Source organism: Rana temporaria, chromosome 1 (genome assembly GCF_905171775.1).
Source record: "Rana temporaria chromosome 1, aRanTem1.1, whole genome shotgun sequence".
Classification (NCBI taxonomy): Eukaryota; Metazoa; Chordata; class Amphibia; order Anura; family Ranidae; genus Rana; species Rana temporaria.
Genome location: NC_053489.1, coordinates 215,731,513 through 215,747,464, shown reverse-complemented (window position 1 = coordinate 215,747,464; position 15,952 = coordinate 215,731,513). Strand labels below are relative to the sequence as shown.

At 44.1% G+C, this 15,952-nt stretch overlaps 1 protein-coding gene across 1 annotated transcript in view; it reads left to right on the top strand.

Moving 5' to 3' along the window:
• The first annotated feature begins 4,516 nt into the window (after positions 1-4,516).
• Positions 4,517-15,952, top strand: part of ACADS (acyl-CoA dehydrogenase short chain) — a 16,213-nt gene continuing 4,777 nt past the window's right edge. The window contains exons 1-5 of the mRNA XM_040350028.1: positions 4,517-4,629; positions 4,707-4,855; positions 12,157-12,306; positions 14,425-14,536; positions 15,884-15,952. The exon at positions 15,884-15,952 is cut by the window's right edge and continues 83 nt beyond it. Coding sequence (XP_040205962.1) covers positions 4,578-4,629; positions 4,707-4,855; positions 12,157-12,306; positions 14,425-14,536; positions 15,884-15,952 — 532 coding nt within the window. The 5' untranslated portion in view covers positions 4,517-4,577. The remainder of the gene's footprint in view (positions 4,630-4,706; positions 4,856-12,156; positions 12,307-14,424; positions 14,537-15,883) is intronic.

The window sequence follows — 15,952 nt, the reverse complement described above, 5'->3', positions numbered from 1 at the left end:
ATGCCCCCTTTTACACAGGAACAGAACTGAGGCTGTCAATCAGACTGTACCCTTCCCTGTCACCATTTTTCTCTTGGTGTCAGGAAAATTTATCAGAACTTTTTTATTGAGCAGATGGACAAGGCATGAGAGAGAAAGCTTGGTGCTCTGGATTGAGACAAGTACAAACTAGAGGGATATGCTAAATTCATATTTCATGTGTGAAGTTTACAACCACTTTAAAGGAAAAGTACAGCCAAAGCTCGTTTAGCTGTACTTCTCCAGTGGATCACAAGACTGTGCATGTTCTGCATACCTGTGACATGTTTTCAGCTGACAGTGGGCTGAAGTCACAGCTGGTCCAAGCTGGGGAGGGGGGCAGAGCAGACAGCGATGACTGACAGTCACCAGCTTTCTGCTCAAGGAGCTTTGAGAAATTTGCGATTTAGTGGTGATCAATCTATAGGCTCAAGCACCGTTTTGGCACATTGCAGGAAGAGAAAAAAACAAAAATCTAAAAGCGTCTTACATGAAGAAGAAATTAAAGGGGTTGTAAACCCTCACATATACCCAGTGAAGTAAACAGCCTCAGGTGATACACAGATGAAACAAATCCTCCTACATAAGTTTTACTTGTTTATCTGCGATCTAAGCGCAGATTGGAGGAAAGGTACATGCCACCCCCCCCCCCCTTTCCACATAGGCAGAGGAACAAAGGAAGATGAAGAGCTGTATTCAGAATACACCAGCTTTGTGCTAATCTCCCTCAGTGTCACAAATGTATCTCCTGTTGGGAAAATTTCTCAGAAGTGACTCATGAAGATAACAGAGGAACGAAGCACCAGAGAGAAACGACACTTGGAGCTTTGGAGAGTTACAAGTAAACACTACAGATATACTGTATATGCTTAGTTCAGATTTCATGACTGGGGTTTACAACTAAAACTGGAGCAGATGTGCATGATTACCAATCGGCTTAGAGCTTTATCTTGTTCAGTTCACGCCCAACTGTCTTACGATCCACCTAGATCAGGCATGTCTAAAGTCCGGCCCGTGTTCCGGTTTTGAACGGCCCGCCTGGTTGCTTGGACATATATATCTTTTGTGGTCCCTTACGATCTCCCAGCGCCGGGGCCACAAAGATGTATATGCCTTGGAGGACAGGGAGGAGGCGGGACGAGCGCTGTACATACGCAGGAGAATTTTATGTTTATGGGTGGCCTCCGTAATACCATGTTTCCCCGAAAATAAGCCCTACCCCGAAAGAAAGACCTAGTGCGAATATCAGGGTGGGCTGCAATATAAGCCCTACCCCGAAAATAAGCCCTATCAAACTTCACTAAAGAACCTGTAATCCATTACTGTATGCTGGTGCAGTGTCTCCGTGTATTACTGTTTAATAATGTAATGTTTTACAGCCACCGGAGGTCCTCTTTTCTCGTCCCGGCTGATGTCTGCAGCCCCGTTCTCTTCTGTGTATCGAGCGGGCTGACGTCAGCGGGATCTCGGCTCTTGTTTTTTTTATCCTCTCCTCCCCGCTAAGGTCAGCTGGATCGCGGCTCTTCTCTCTCATCCTCTCCCCCACACTGATGTCTGCAGCCCCTTCCTCTTCAGTGTGTGGAGGGGGCCGACGTCTGCGGGATCTTGGCTCTTCTCTCTCTTCCTCTCCTCCCCACTGATGTCTGCGGCCCCTCCCTCTGCAGTACTCGGAGCGGGCTGACGTCAGCGGGGATCTCGGAGAAGAAGAGCAAATCACACGTGAATGCCCAGGGGAGCTTCTAAAAGGTATTTTTATGGTATACAACTGTGGACAGTGGATTAGTTGACACACTAATGTACCAGTATAATATTTTTATTAAAAGTATTTGATAAGGATTTTAAGCAAGATGTTTTTTTTAATAATTAAACTGACTTCTGAATCTGACAGTGGGAGGGGGGAGGTGACACAGGAACTTTTTTATTGATTTATTCATGATTGATTTTTAGAACATGGAGAGGGGTAAATGATGCAGCACATGCACTGTGCTATCCATCATGCTTTAAAAGGAACTGTTTTTTTTTGTTTGTTTTGGTTTTTAGGGTTACAACCACTTTAATGCCGTAATTAAATAAGCCCTACCCTGAAAATAAGCCCTAGTGTGTTTTTTTGTAGCAAAAATGATTATAAGACCCGGTCTTATTTTTGGAGAAACACGGTAGGAAGTCCCGTCTCTGGTGCTGCAATTGGACGACTGTTATGTCCATCAAACGAGGCAGGACTTTCTATTAAAGAGGCCGCTGTGTAAACAGGAGATTCTCCTGTAGGTAAACTTTGGCGCGCGTGGGTGCATTCCTGGCAGTGGTGTGTGCATTCCTGGCAGCGGTAAGTGCATTCCTGGCAATGGTGGGTCTGCAGATGGGCACTGACCCTTATTTTGCTTCACAGTTCTTTATTTAAAATATAAAAAAAAAAAATCCTGAAACTTCGCTCTTAAAGTGAAGGTGCGTGTTATACGCTAATAAATACAGTATATCCAAATAATACTCCCAATCTCTTCTCTTTACTCACACACAGCCACAGAGGCAATAGAATTCTCATTGGGCAGTGTATTAGTGCTCAGATGAACACACTTAGACCACATTTTATGGTTCAAACAATGTCAGGCAAAATGGTCGGCCCTCACACACGCTCATTTTATCAAATCTAGATGGAGGGGGGCGGATTCCCTTTTTTTTTCTCTTTTATAGATTGAAGGTAGGCAGGTGTAAACAAACTATTGACACCCGCCACTCCATAGGGGTGAATCAAGGGTCTGACCATGTCCGCCTGATTAAAAAAAAGAGGCGAACATGACTCGAACCCATGTGAAAGGGGCCTTTAGTTTTCTTTGCCGGTTCACACTATTCGGTACAGGAACCGCATGTGTTTTTGAAGAGGAATCGCACTGAATTCATCTTCAAATCACATTCTTCAGCAGTGCGATTTCAGCCATTGTTCTATTTGGCATAAATCCCATGGAATCTGCATTAAAATAAAGCAGGACTCTGTTTTTGGCTGCTACAGGGTGGCCGCACTGCGCAGGATCACTATATATATATATATATATATATATATATATATATATATATATAATGTGATCCTGCACTTCCGAGTATCGGCGAATTAGGGTGCGCTGCCAGCGGTGGCTTGCTTCCGCCGTCATTTTGCACAGCAGGTCCCGCAGGCCTGATGTCCGCCGGCACCTGCTGATCATTGGGCAGATTTCTGTCCGTGTACCGATGTAAACAAGGCACATTGCCGTTCTGTCAGTACAGAAGACATGGATCCTGTGTTTCTGTAGAAACGTTGATTCATGCCTTCCACTAGTAAAAGCACTTCCCCCCACTACACTGAAACATTAGCTAGGCCCACAGTTAACCCTTTGATCGACCCTGATGTTAGCCCCTTCGCAGCCAGCATCATTAGTACAGTAACAGTGCATATTTTTAGCACTGACCACTGTGATAATTTAACTGGTCCCCCAAAAAAAAGTGTCAGGTGTCCAATTTGTCTGCCACAAAATCGCAGTCCTGCTATAAGTCGCCATTACTAGTAAAAAAAAAATCCCATTGTTTGTAGACGCTATAAATGTTGTGCAAACAAATCAATATACGCCTTTTGGGATTTTTTTTAACCAAAAATATGTAGCAGAATACATATTGGCGTAAATTTATGAAGAAATTTGATTTTTTTTTTGGGATGTTTTATAGCAGAAAGTAAAAACTATTGTTTTGTGTTTTTTTTTTTTTTTTGTGATCAAATACCACCAGAAGAAATCTCTATTTGTCATACATTTTATTTAGGTACAGCGTCGCAGGGGTGTGCAATTGTCCGTTAAAGTGGCGCAGTGCCGTATTGCAAAAAATGGTCTGGTTAGGAAGGGGGTAGGGGTAAATCTTCCGGTGGTCAAATGGTTAGACAATGGCACAGGCGCAATGAGCGTGCCGTTAATGAATGGGACTGTGACGTCCCTGACGGCTCCCACGCGCATGCACGGGAGTGATGTCATCGCTGCTCCGGCCAGTCACAGCGCCGGAGCAGCGATAACCGGAAGTTGAGGAGAGGAACGCTGCGGGGGCATCGATCTCAGGTAATTCATAATGAGCTAGTATGCTATGCATACTAGCTCATTATGCCTTTCTCTTGCAGGGTTGTTGTTTTTTTAGGAAAAGTTTGAGGGTTTACTTCCTCTTTAAAAGCGAATGAAAAGCTCCTCAAAATGGTTCTTTTGAGTCAGGTGACTCAAAAAGCGCACTGCTAATGCCTCAAAAAGCGTTGCAGAGGCCTGCGGCGTTTTCAAGCACCTTATAGGTGAGCATAGAGCACAAAACCAGCTCTGGCAATGAAACGATCTAAACCCATGTAAAACTAATTGAGAAAAAACGCCGGGGAGGAGATACTTTGAAGTAGATGTCTGAGGTAGGCGGAGCCCCGCCTTTGAAAACACGTGCAATGTGTTTACAACCGTCACGTGCTTTACGCCTCTGAGTGGGCGGGGCTATCCGGAACGTCATCGACAGGCGCTGACGTCATCCGAAGCGGCCGTCCTCCCGGTGTGTACGGTTAGAGTATAGCAGACATGTACCGTGGGTTGACGGCTGTGTGCCGCGCTTGGCGGCCGCTTCATTCAGGTGAGCACGGAGTGAATATTGTGACCTTGTGCTGACCGCCGTACCCCGGCTGACCTCTGTGTATTATGTCCCCACAGCTTCCCGCTGCCTGCACACCGTCTACCAGAGCGCCGAGCTGCCTGATACACACTGCATGCTACGGGACACATGCCGGGAGTTCGCTGAGAGGGAGCTGCAACCTATCGCCGCACAGCTGGACAGAGAACACCGCTTCCCGCAGGATCAGGTGTGCTAGAGGCCTGTCAATGTCACCCAGTCCCTCCCCTCACTGTGCCCTTTCACCCAGTCACAGGCCAAGTGCTGGTATGCCTATTACCCAGCGTTCTGACATCACCGCAGGCTGGTCACCTACATAGCCCCCTAAGGCTAAAACTATTAACTCTAATAAAGTGTAGGTGCCAGTGCAGTGTTCTGCCATAATGTACCCCATACCAGTACATAATGGCTCGTGCGACAGCTACATAAATACACAATTGAATATCGCCCTTAGTTGAAAAGTGCCCAGTACGGAAGGCCACTCCAGCTGACTTCCCGATCAGCTGATGTGATGTCACCATAGAGCATGCGCACATCGTAGGAGGCATTTTTGGACGGGCAGTATTGAAAGTGGAGGGGCACTGTAGTTGTGAGATTGTGCCTCGCTGTCGCAGGGCGGGTTTTATCTGTGTTGCAACCCACCCTTCGACCCCCATACACACTATCCGATTTTCTTCAGATTTACCAAAACCATGTAGTGCAAGGGGCTGCCTGATTGCATATAAATTGAAACTCTTAAGGTTTGACACCATTTTATATGATTTTGGTAAATCTGAAGACAAAAATCTGCTGAAAAAATAATAGTGTGTATGGGGTCTTAGACACAGGCAAAACCAGCTATTCAACACACCAAACCTGCCCAGCAACACAGACAAAAGCTGATCTTGTGCACGCTGTAAACCCGCCCCAGCGAGGCACAATCTGACAGCTACGGTCTCCCTCAGCTGTTTGCATAGCTTTTAATTCTGCCCGTAAAAGTGTGTCTCCCATTGCAAAAATGCCTTCTACTATATGCGCTGTGGTGACGTCGTACTATGCATGCATGGGCACCCGACGGAGGGCACTATTCAATATAACACAGACACTGGAGTCTTCTCATCCATGCTGTACAGCGTGGCTGGAGGAATCAATTTTTTTCTTAATAACCTGTTCAGCCCTGTGCAACCTGTCGCATGACTGCCCCTCCAGTTACAGATCAGAGGGACCTCTGTGGGACACTGGGGTACGTGCTATGAGAACATTTATATTTTCTCTGGAAGCAGAAATTATCTCACTGATTTTAAAGTGGTTGTAAATAGGGCTGCAACTAACGATTATTTTCATAATCGATTAGTTGGTCGATTATTGTTTCGATTAATCGATTATTTGGATAATAGCCTTAAAAAAAAAAAAATTGCATTTTTTTTTTTTTTGGGCCAATTTGTTGTTGGGCAGAATACAAAACACAAATTGCCACAAAAACACATTACATGCTTTTCTGCAGCTTCTTCATTGAAGTATATTGAACCAAAAAAAAAAAATGGCATTGTTTTGCGTTAAAGTCCTTGCCCTTTTCAAATACGCAGCAGCTGAAAAAAAATCATGGATGTGAACGTGTCCCATAGGAAAACATGTAAATGAACTGTAGTGTGTTTCTGCATAAAACAGAGGTGTGACCCAGGCCTGAGATGTTTAGTAACATAATGGGGGTTAAAAAAACAAAAATAAGTACAAAAAGAGCAAATAATCGCTACTGTAAGGGGTTCATTTTTTTACTGTGGGACAGTGAAGGTAATATTTACAGTAGCGATTTGCTTTTTTGGTACTATAAAGGGCTAATTTTCGTTTTTTTTTTTTTTTTTTTTTTTTTTACCCCATTATGTTACTGGCCGATTAATCGATTATGAAAATTGTAATCGATTAATTTCATAATCGATTAATCGATTAGTTGTTTCGGCCCTAGTTGTAAACCTCTGAATGAAAAATGCACAAAGCATATCCCTTTATAGTGTGTACTTGTTTCAGTCCAATTCTAGTGTGATTTATTTTTTATTTTTTTTGTCTGTAAAAAGGACAAACAAAGGCACATGGAAGCCTCATACTGCAGTCGTATTTTTATTTATTTATTTTTTTCCTATTGAGTCAACATGCATAAGACATAATGCACTTAAGAATGAAGGATGCATGTACTGTATTAGAAAAGCCTTGTATAACACCTCAGGTGTGAGATCTATGCAGCCACCCCCGCTGGAGTGTTGGATAACAGTTTGCACTGCTGACATACGCGATCTCCGATGTGAATCCAGGAATGCCACTTTGGAAAGGAAACCGGCCGCCCTAACTACTCCCAGCTTGCTTCAATTCATAGTTTATAAGCATGTTGTGTGAGTGAGAGCGGCTGGTTCCCTTACTAAGACCGGGTTCACACTGGTACGACACGACAGTCGTACCATATTGTTTCTGACTTTTCCCTGCAAATTAAAGTCTGACATGCGTCCGACTTCAATGAACATGGATTGGACTACGATCCCCGACAATACCAGGCACTGTTTCTGGTATGACTCTTTAGGGGGAACTCCACGCAGGGGAGCACCCATATCCCTGCCCCCCACCCTATGTGTTTGGGAATGGGGTACATTCACCTTAAAAAAAAAATAATGCAGTACACCGGTTTTTAAAGCAATTAATTTATTAAGGCAGCTCTGTCGTCTCTTCTGATGTTGACTCAACGCTCGCTCCCGCTCTAATGCTTGGTGTGCAGTGTGCCACTACTTACATTGGCATGGGGCGGAGTCACCATATGACATCATCCGGAGGACATGCCCCTTATGACATCACCACCCGGGGCGTGATGGGAGGTGACATCATAAGGGGCTGACCTCTAGGGACCCCGCCCCATACCAATATAAGTATTGGAAAACCGAGCACCGGGCATTAGAGCGGGAGAGAGCTTTAAATCAACATTGGGAGAAGACTGCAAAGGATCGAGAAGACAGCGGAGAAGACCCGGCAGAAGACAGCGGACAGAGGGAGAAGAACGGGAGAGAGCTAGAAGACATCAGCAGAAAATGGAGAAGAACCAGCAGAGGCAGAAAACATCAACTGAGGAGATAGAAGAGCCGGAGAGGGGAGAAGTCGTCGGAAGATAGGCCGGAGCTGCTTTAATAAATTACTTTAAAAACCTGTGTACTGTGTTTTATTTTTGACACTTTCTTTTTTAGGTGAATTGGTAGGTGTACAATGTACCCCATACTCCTTCACATAGGGTGGGGGGCAGGGACCCGGGGGCAACCAACGGCCAGGCCCCCCCTGCCCCAGAGCACCCCCCATGTTGAGGGCAATGTGTCCTGGTACGGTTTGGGGGGGAACGCTCGCTTGTCCCCACCCCTTTTCCTGACCTCCCGGGCTGTGTGCTTGGATAAGGGTCTAGTATGAATTTGAGGGGGAACCTGATGCTGTTTTTTTTCGGCATTGGGGAGTTTCCCCTTAAAATCCATACCAGACGAAAGGCCTCTTGGAAGGGGAACCCATGACGTTTTTTTTTCTATTTGGCGTGGAGTTCACCTTCAAGATCATCAGATGCCAAAGTCGGATCAGTTAGGACAGCGATCCAACTTCATTGATATTCAATGGGCTGAAGTAGGTTTAACCACTTTAAGGACCCCTTCACGCCGATATACGTCGGCAGAAGGTCACGGCTGGGTACATGCACGTACCTGTACGTTGCCTTTAAGTGCCCAGCCGTGGGGTCGCGAGCGTGGCGGCGCGCTCGCGACCCGATCCGAAGCTCCATGACCGCGGGACCCAATCGCCGCTGGTGTCCCGCGATCAGTCACAGGAGCTGAAGAACGGGGAGAGGTGAGTGTAAACGCACCTTCCCTGTTCTTCTGTGTGGCAGTGACACTGATCGTCTGTTCCCTGATATAGGGAACGACGATCAGTGACGTCACACCTACAGCCACGCCTCCCTACAGTAAGAATCACTTCCTTAGGGCACACTTAACCCCTTAGTGCCCCCTGGTGGTTAACCCATTCACTGCCATTTTCACAGTAATCGGTGCATTTTTATAGCACTTTTCGCTGTGAAAATGACAATGGTCCCAAAAATGTGTCCGCCATAATGTCGCAGTCACGGAAAAAAAATCCTGTTTGCCGCCATTACTAGTAAAAAAAAAAAAAAATGTTTTATATCTTTTTTTGGGGATATTTATTACAGCAACAATTTTTTTTTTTCAAAATTGTCGCTCTATTTTTATTTATAGCGCAAAAAATAAAAACCACAGAGGTGATCAAATACCACCAAAACAAAGTTCTATTTGTGGGTAAAAAAGGACGCCAATTTTGTTTGGGAGTCACGTCGCACGACCGCCCAATTGTCAGTTAAAGCGATGCAGTGCCGAATCGCAAAAAGGGTCAAGGTCCTTAACCTGCATAATGGTCTGGGTCTTAAGTGGTTAAAGTCGGACCAAAGTATTACAGGGAGCATTTTCAAAGTCGGCCTGACTTCTGTCGGATCAGTTAAGACGACTCCCATAGGGAAACGTTGCATTTCACAGGTCATGCGACATAAGCTCACAATGTCAGATAGTTTGTCGTACCAGCGTGAATCCGGCCTAAAGCAACCCTGGGTGTCAGCAGCGCTGACTGTTCTCCTACACGCCAGCGGCAGCTGCACACTGGATTTGTTGTACAACCATTTGAGGACAAGGCTTTTCTAATACACCTACCCTGCATTCTAGACTTGTAAGTGCATTACCTGCTGAGTCTTTTTAGAGGTAAATATATCTTTATTGTTCTAGAAAAATAGTATAAACAGTATAAGGAATACAGTCAAAGTTCAGAATTATGACACAGATATGGTGGCCCCAAAATAGGCTTGGGCCAGGACACTGGAGTATGCATTGAGAGGAATAAATTCTAACAGTCCGTAGCATTTCAGTTTGATAATGCGTCTAATAAGAGGGTCATAAAAAAATAGAAAAAGGAGAAAAAGCGGGGTGGGGGGGCTGGAGGAAGAAGCAGCCCCAAAAGGGTGCAGGGCCTGAAGTAAAGATGAATAAAAATAAATCTTAAACTTTCTATGTGATCCCACCGGGTATGTATTCATGATAAGGGATAAATGTAGAACAAAAATTAGAGCAGAGCTTTAATGGCATTGGAAGTGGGGAAATTGATCCAGACAAACCATAACATTTTTAACTTCTCAAAGGAGTCGTCCATTGCTAACATCTCCGTCAGCATTATATCATTTACCATAGAGACCCACAAGGCTAAAGAGGAATTCCAAAATAGGGGGATCAGTTGTCTAGCTGCTGCAAGAAAAACGGAGCAAACCTCTTTTTTGAGAGGCTAGTGAGTCTTTTTATGTCTGCTGACTGAATAAACTACTGCACTGTGATGCTTCCCTGCACCTCTTTGTGCTTGTTCGTTTTGCAGATTGCGCTCACACTCCCAAACCTATTCTAGGGTGATGGAAAAGCACACGGGTTGATTTGCTAAAACTGAAAAGTGCAAAATCTGGTTCGGCTGTGCATGGCAGCCAATCGGCTTCCAGGTTGTTGTTTTTTTTGCACTCTCCTGGTTTAGTAAATCGCCCCTATAGTGACAGCTAATTACTGTTTAGTACATAGCAATACCTTTTATGATGAATGGCATGATGGCGCTGTGACGTCACAAGGGGGCGGAGTCTCAAAGTGAAGTCACCATATGACCCCCCTTACCTTACCTGACCTGCGTGCTCAGATAAGGGTCTGGTATGGATTTTGGGAGGGGGACTCTACACTTTGTTTTTTGTGTGTGGGGTTCCCCTTCAAGATCCTCATAGCACAAGTCACATGCCAAAGTGGGATCATTTAAGATGATGATCCGACGTCAATGATATTCAATGGGCTGAAGGAGGACCAAAGTAGTGCAGTAACCTTTTTCAGAGTTAAGACAGACCGACTAAGACAGCTCTCGTAGGTAACCATTGATTGGAAGCACATGTCGCATGACATGTATAAAATGTCGTACCACTGTGAACCCAGCCTTAGTGCACAAGTCAATAAGTTACTGGTGTACTGACCTCCTGATCCTTGATTTTATGTAAATGCAATTGCCTGCACCCTAGCAGCCAGTTGTTTTTGATTTTCTTACAGCCCAACTCCAAGATGGATCTCTCTTAGAAGTCCAATAAAAATACTGCATTGATTTAGTCATTGGTCATTTACATTGCAAGGTATGATGTGAATCAGTATTGCAACGCCATCATTATGCGCTTTGTTGTTTTTTTCCTCTGCTGGAGTGAAGATTCTGTGTGCTGGCATACATCAGTTCCCAACGGCTTTGTCCCTAAACATGGGAAACTATATTTCCCATGAGCACACTTAGTGGGCAATGTTTGAGCACTCATTGGGCAGTTCCCAGACCTCATCAGGAAAATGAGGGAGATCTGGCACCAAAAGAGAGGAGTATATAGGTGGGCACAGACAGGGAGAGGCAGTGCTGTAATAGGGAAGGTATGCACAATGTATCCAAATTGCCAAGGGGCTGTTATGGGATTTGAAAGGAGCAGAACACAAGATGTGTAAGGAGGAGGTGATTTACACATCAATGAGGTACATAATTCACTGTTTGTTTTAACAAAAAAAAAAGAAAAAGTTGGGCCTTAAAGGGTTGCTCCTAGGAAAATGTTTTTTTACTAAATAACAAACATATCATACTTGCCTCCAATGTGAAGTTTGTTTTGCACAGAGTGGCCCCAATCCAATTCTTCTGGGGTCCCCCGGCGGCTGTCTCTTGTCCTCGCCGCAAGAACTCGCCACAGTCATGTGAGAGAGCTCGCATGGTGATGAGTCCTTGCGGGCGCGCTCCCGTGATACAGCGAGCAGCCATGGCCGCTCACTGTATTTCACTCGGCCCCGCCCCTCAGCGCACCACATCACTGGACGTGATTGACAGCAGCACCAGCCAATGGCTGCGCTGCTCTCAATCCATCCGCTCTAGCCAATCAGCGGCCAGGGTTAGCAGCGAAGAGGATCTCGGGACCAAGCGCGGGACTTTTGAGGGGGTCATAGATTCATAGATTGCATTAAAGTGTAAAAAAAATTCTTTACAACTCCTTTAAATGTTCCCAGTTGAAGCTTCTTGTCTGTAGAACAAATTGCCATAAAATCCCTTTGTTTATAAATGTTTTAATAACTAATGAAGAACAGCTGAAGTGCTAACAAATTCAATTTAAATGTCTCATGTACTCAGGGACTGGTTTTAGAAGCACCCCCGTAGCTTTTGTCCCCATATTTATGATTCCTGGTGGAGTCAGAACTGTTAAAATGGGCCTGATTGCATATATATATATTTCAGATAACCTTTAATTTTGAGGCATTATAATGCCAGTGCTAAGTGAACGCATTGCCAAGGATCCTGTGTTTTGCTTAATATGCTCTTTTTTGCCTTGGGTGTTAGGAATAGCTTGTGGGGCCTTAGGAACACATGCAATGTTAAATGGGCCTTAACCTTATTTTTATTCTCTAGGTCCGACAAATGGGGCAGATGGGATTGCTGGCTGTGGATGTCCCAGAGGAGCTTGGTGGTGCAGGTCTTGATTACTTGGCTTATTCTATTGCTGTGGAAGAAATCAGCCGAGGATGTGCATCCACTGGGGTCATCATGAGTGTCAATAATGTGAGAATATTAAATAAATCCATTTGAACTGTTTGGAATGAAAAGTGAATATTATAAAAAATTATTATTCGCGCTTTATACATTAAACCCAATACCAAAAATGACATTTATTGCAGCTTACCAGTCATTAGATGTGGTGCTTGCATTCGTTTTCCTTTTTAGTCCTTTCCCCCCCTCCGTTTTCACCTAGTAATCTAGCCAGTAACACACACCTTGTATTGGAGAGCCCCTACTCTGGATGAAAAAACACAGGGGGCACATTTTGTAAAGCAGCAGCATTGTCGGTCTTGGGGAAGGGAGTGTTATAGTTGTTCTAGGAGAATCTATATACATTAACAAATTAAAGCTGACTTCCAATTAACACACTTTATAAGCAGTTACAGCAGTTCTTTTCCTTTTGGGATAAAGGTTTTAAGAGCTGATCATTGTAAGTACTTTTGTCAGAGGTAAATGGTTTGTCTCGACTCTGCTACATCTGCCGGACAGCTTGTTCTTTTGAAAAACTGACTGGATCACCAGGTGAACATAAATGGAAAAACAAATGCAGCAAGCACCTATAAGAATTGGAAAGCTGCAATATAATGTTTGCTAAGATCAACATTTCTCTGATGAATTGTGGCCATGCTGAGTTAGTTTCTCCAGAGTATTATATGTATTACTGCTGTAAATCCTTGTCATAGGAAAAGAAGGTCTTACTTATGAAAATGGTAAACAAGTTCCAAACAGCCAATCTTGTGTTGACTTTTCAGTTCAGATCTGAAAAAAGGACAACCGATTGATCATTGTGAGCAAATACCTTTTAATCCAGCACTGAAAGTATTGCATAGGGATGATGAAAGTCAAGATGCAAGCAACAAAGCCAAAGAAAGATAAAATCTGTAACAAAGTCAAAAGATTATCTAGTTGGAAGAACTGAATAAGAGCGATATATTGTCCCTAATGATATAAACAGGCACAACTCAGTAGTTTGTGGTACTTGATGTACACTATATTGTCAAAAGTATTGGGACACCTGCCTTTACATGAACTTTAATGGCATTCCAGTATCGGTCCATAGGGTTCAATGTTGGGTTGGCCCACTCTTTGCAGCTTTAACAGCTTCAACTCTTCTGGGAAGACTGTCCACAAGGTTTAGGAATGTCAATGGGAATGTTTGACTATTCTTCCAGAAGCGCATTGGTGAGGTCAGGCACTGATGTTGGACAAGAGAGCCTGGCTCGCAGTCTCTGCTTTAATTCATCCCAAAGGTGTTCTATCGGGTTGAGGTCAGGACTCTGTGCAAGCCAGTCAAGTTCCTCCACCCCAAAGTCGCTCATTCATGTCCTTTATGGACCTTGCTTTGTGCACTGGTCCAAATAATTTGGTGGAGGGAGGATTATGGTGTGGGGTTATTTTTCAGGGATTGGGGTTGGCCCCTTAGTTCCAGTGAAGGGAACTCTTAAGACGTCAGCATACCAAGACATTTTGGACAATTTCATGCTTCCAACTTTGTGGGAACAGTTTGGGGATGGTCTTCCTGTTCCAACATGACTGCACAGCATAACGCAAGGTCCATAAAGCGATGAGCAAGTTTGGGGCCCAAACAAAAAAATTCCATTATGAATAAATGTGCTTGCTGTCAGTGCTGTATAAACTGTATGTAGCATCATCTACATACAGTTTACAACTCTGTATTCTGGCAGTAGTACGAGGACTTCCCATCCTGTTTCTAGAACAAAATGGAGTCTGGCTGAGTGCCATTCACAAGAAGCCTTGTAGTGATTTGAATGAATACAAGGCTTCCTCTAAATGAATGAGGTGGACAAGTAGGCAGATGATGTCACAATATCAACCATGGCCAACCAGAGGTGGCCTTGTAGTCATTCATAAAAGTAAAAGACTGAGTAGTGCTCAGTCTGACTAGATTTTGTTCTGGGGATGGGAAGTCCTTGTACCACTGTTGGAACACAGCACTGTATACTGTATGTAGCTAATGCATACAGTGCTGACAGCGGACACATTTATTGGGTCAGATTGACCCAAACAAACTATTTCACATAGATGTGAACCAAGCCTGTTTTTTGAGTTTCATACATACCATTTCTTTGAAGAATTAACATGTGTTGTTATTTCCCCTAGTCTCTTTATTTAGGGCCAATCCTGAAAAATGCAACAGAAGATCAGAAAAGAAAGTGGATTACTCCATATTGCAGTGGCGATAAGATTGGCTGCTTTTCGCTGAGTGAACCAGGTATGTGAAATTGGTGTATGAGAACAAATCTTTAGGCACTTCCTTGCTCTTTCCTAACAGCCATTAACATAGCATATGTTGTTGACTTGCCACACGAGTCATATTTGAATTGAATGTTGTTAAAATGACCTTTCCTTTTCAATTTGCAGAACTAATTTTCTGTAAAATGCAATATGACAACCTGGAGGCGTTGTGTATAAAGATGGTGTACAGAACGTCTCCCAGAAATGTCATCTCCTGCTCGTGTGATTGGCTTGCTAATTTTCCCAGAAGTCTGTGCTAAGATAAGTCATATTTTGGGCATCATCTGCAGCAAGAATTTTCATTTTTAATGAGATAGTCCCAAAGGGAAATCGCATCTAAAGGGATAGTTGCTGCCACTTTCCTCATTTGCAGCAGTTAATTGATCATTATAAAATCACTCCCAATCATTTTGCATATGGACACAGACAAACGACTATCTCTTTAGAATAACAAAAGGTAGGAATCTGCAACAAAATTAAAAAAGTTAGAATCTTTGCAATGCACAGATTAGAGGGAACACCTAGAGGGAAACTTTTGTTGAGGGGGAAAAAAAGTTGAGTTATTCTTTAAAGGGGTGTTCCAGGCTTTTTTTATGTTTATTTAAAGTCGGCAGCTACAAAAAGTGTAGCTGCTGGCTTTTAATAAACATACACTTACCTGTTCCTCAGTCCAGCGACGTGCTGCTGGGAGCTTCGTTCCGGTCCCCCCACTTCACCGCCGGCGCCTCCACTGCAACTGTGGGCACCCGGCCGTGACAGCTTTCGGCTTCACGGCCGGGCACCCACTGCGCATGCGTGAATGGCGCAGCGGTCCCTGATTGGACAGACGATCGCCTGGGACCTGTCACGTGTCCCAGGTGATCGCCTACAGGGAGGGGCCACTAAAAGGCGATATGACGTATCGCCTTAGTGGTCCCTGGGCGGAAGGAGGAAGTGGGACAGGAAGTTCCCCCACCCAAGAAAATTACATGCCAAATGTGGCATGTAAGGGGGCGAGGAGTGGATTAAGCGGAAGTTTCACTTTTGGGTGGAACTCCGCGTTAATATTGGCAGTATTGTTTGTGCCATTTTGGTAATGATTTATCGGACAAGTGTATAAAAAAGTTATATTCCTACTTTGAGTGCTGCTAATGATCATACCATGCAACACAGGTTAGGAAGAAGAATTAGGCTACAGACAGAAACTGGAGAGTCCAACCAGCAGTGTTTGTACAACAAAATTGCCTGTCATAGATCAAATCAAAATGCCACGATAATTTAATACAAGAAACACTTTATTCCCAAGCATTCTGCCTCTTACTAACCTAGTAATCATCCTCTATAGGTAATGGCAGCGATGCTGGAGCAGCAAGCACAGTTGCCAGGCTGGATGGGGATCACTGGGTGCTAAATG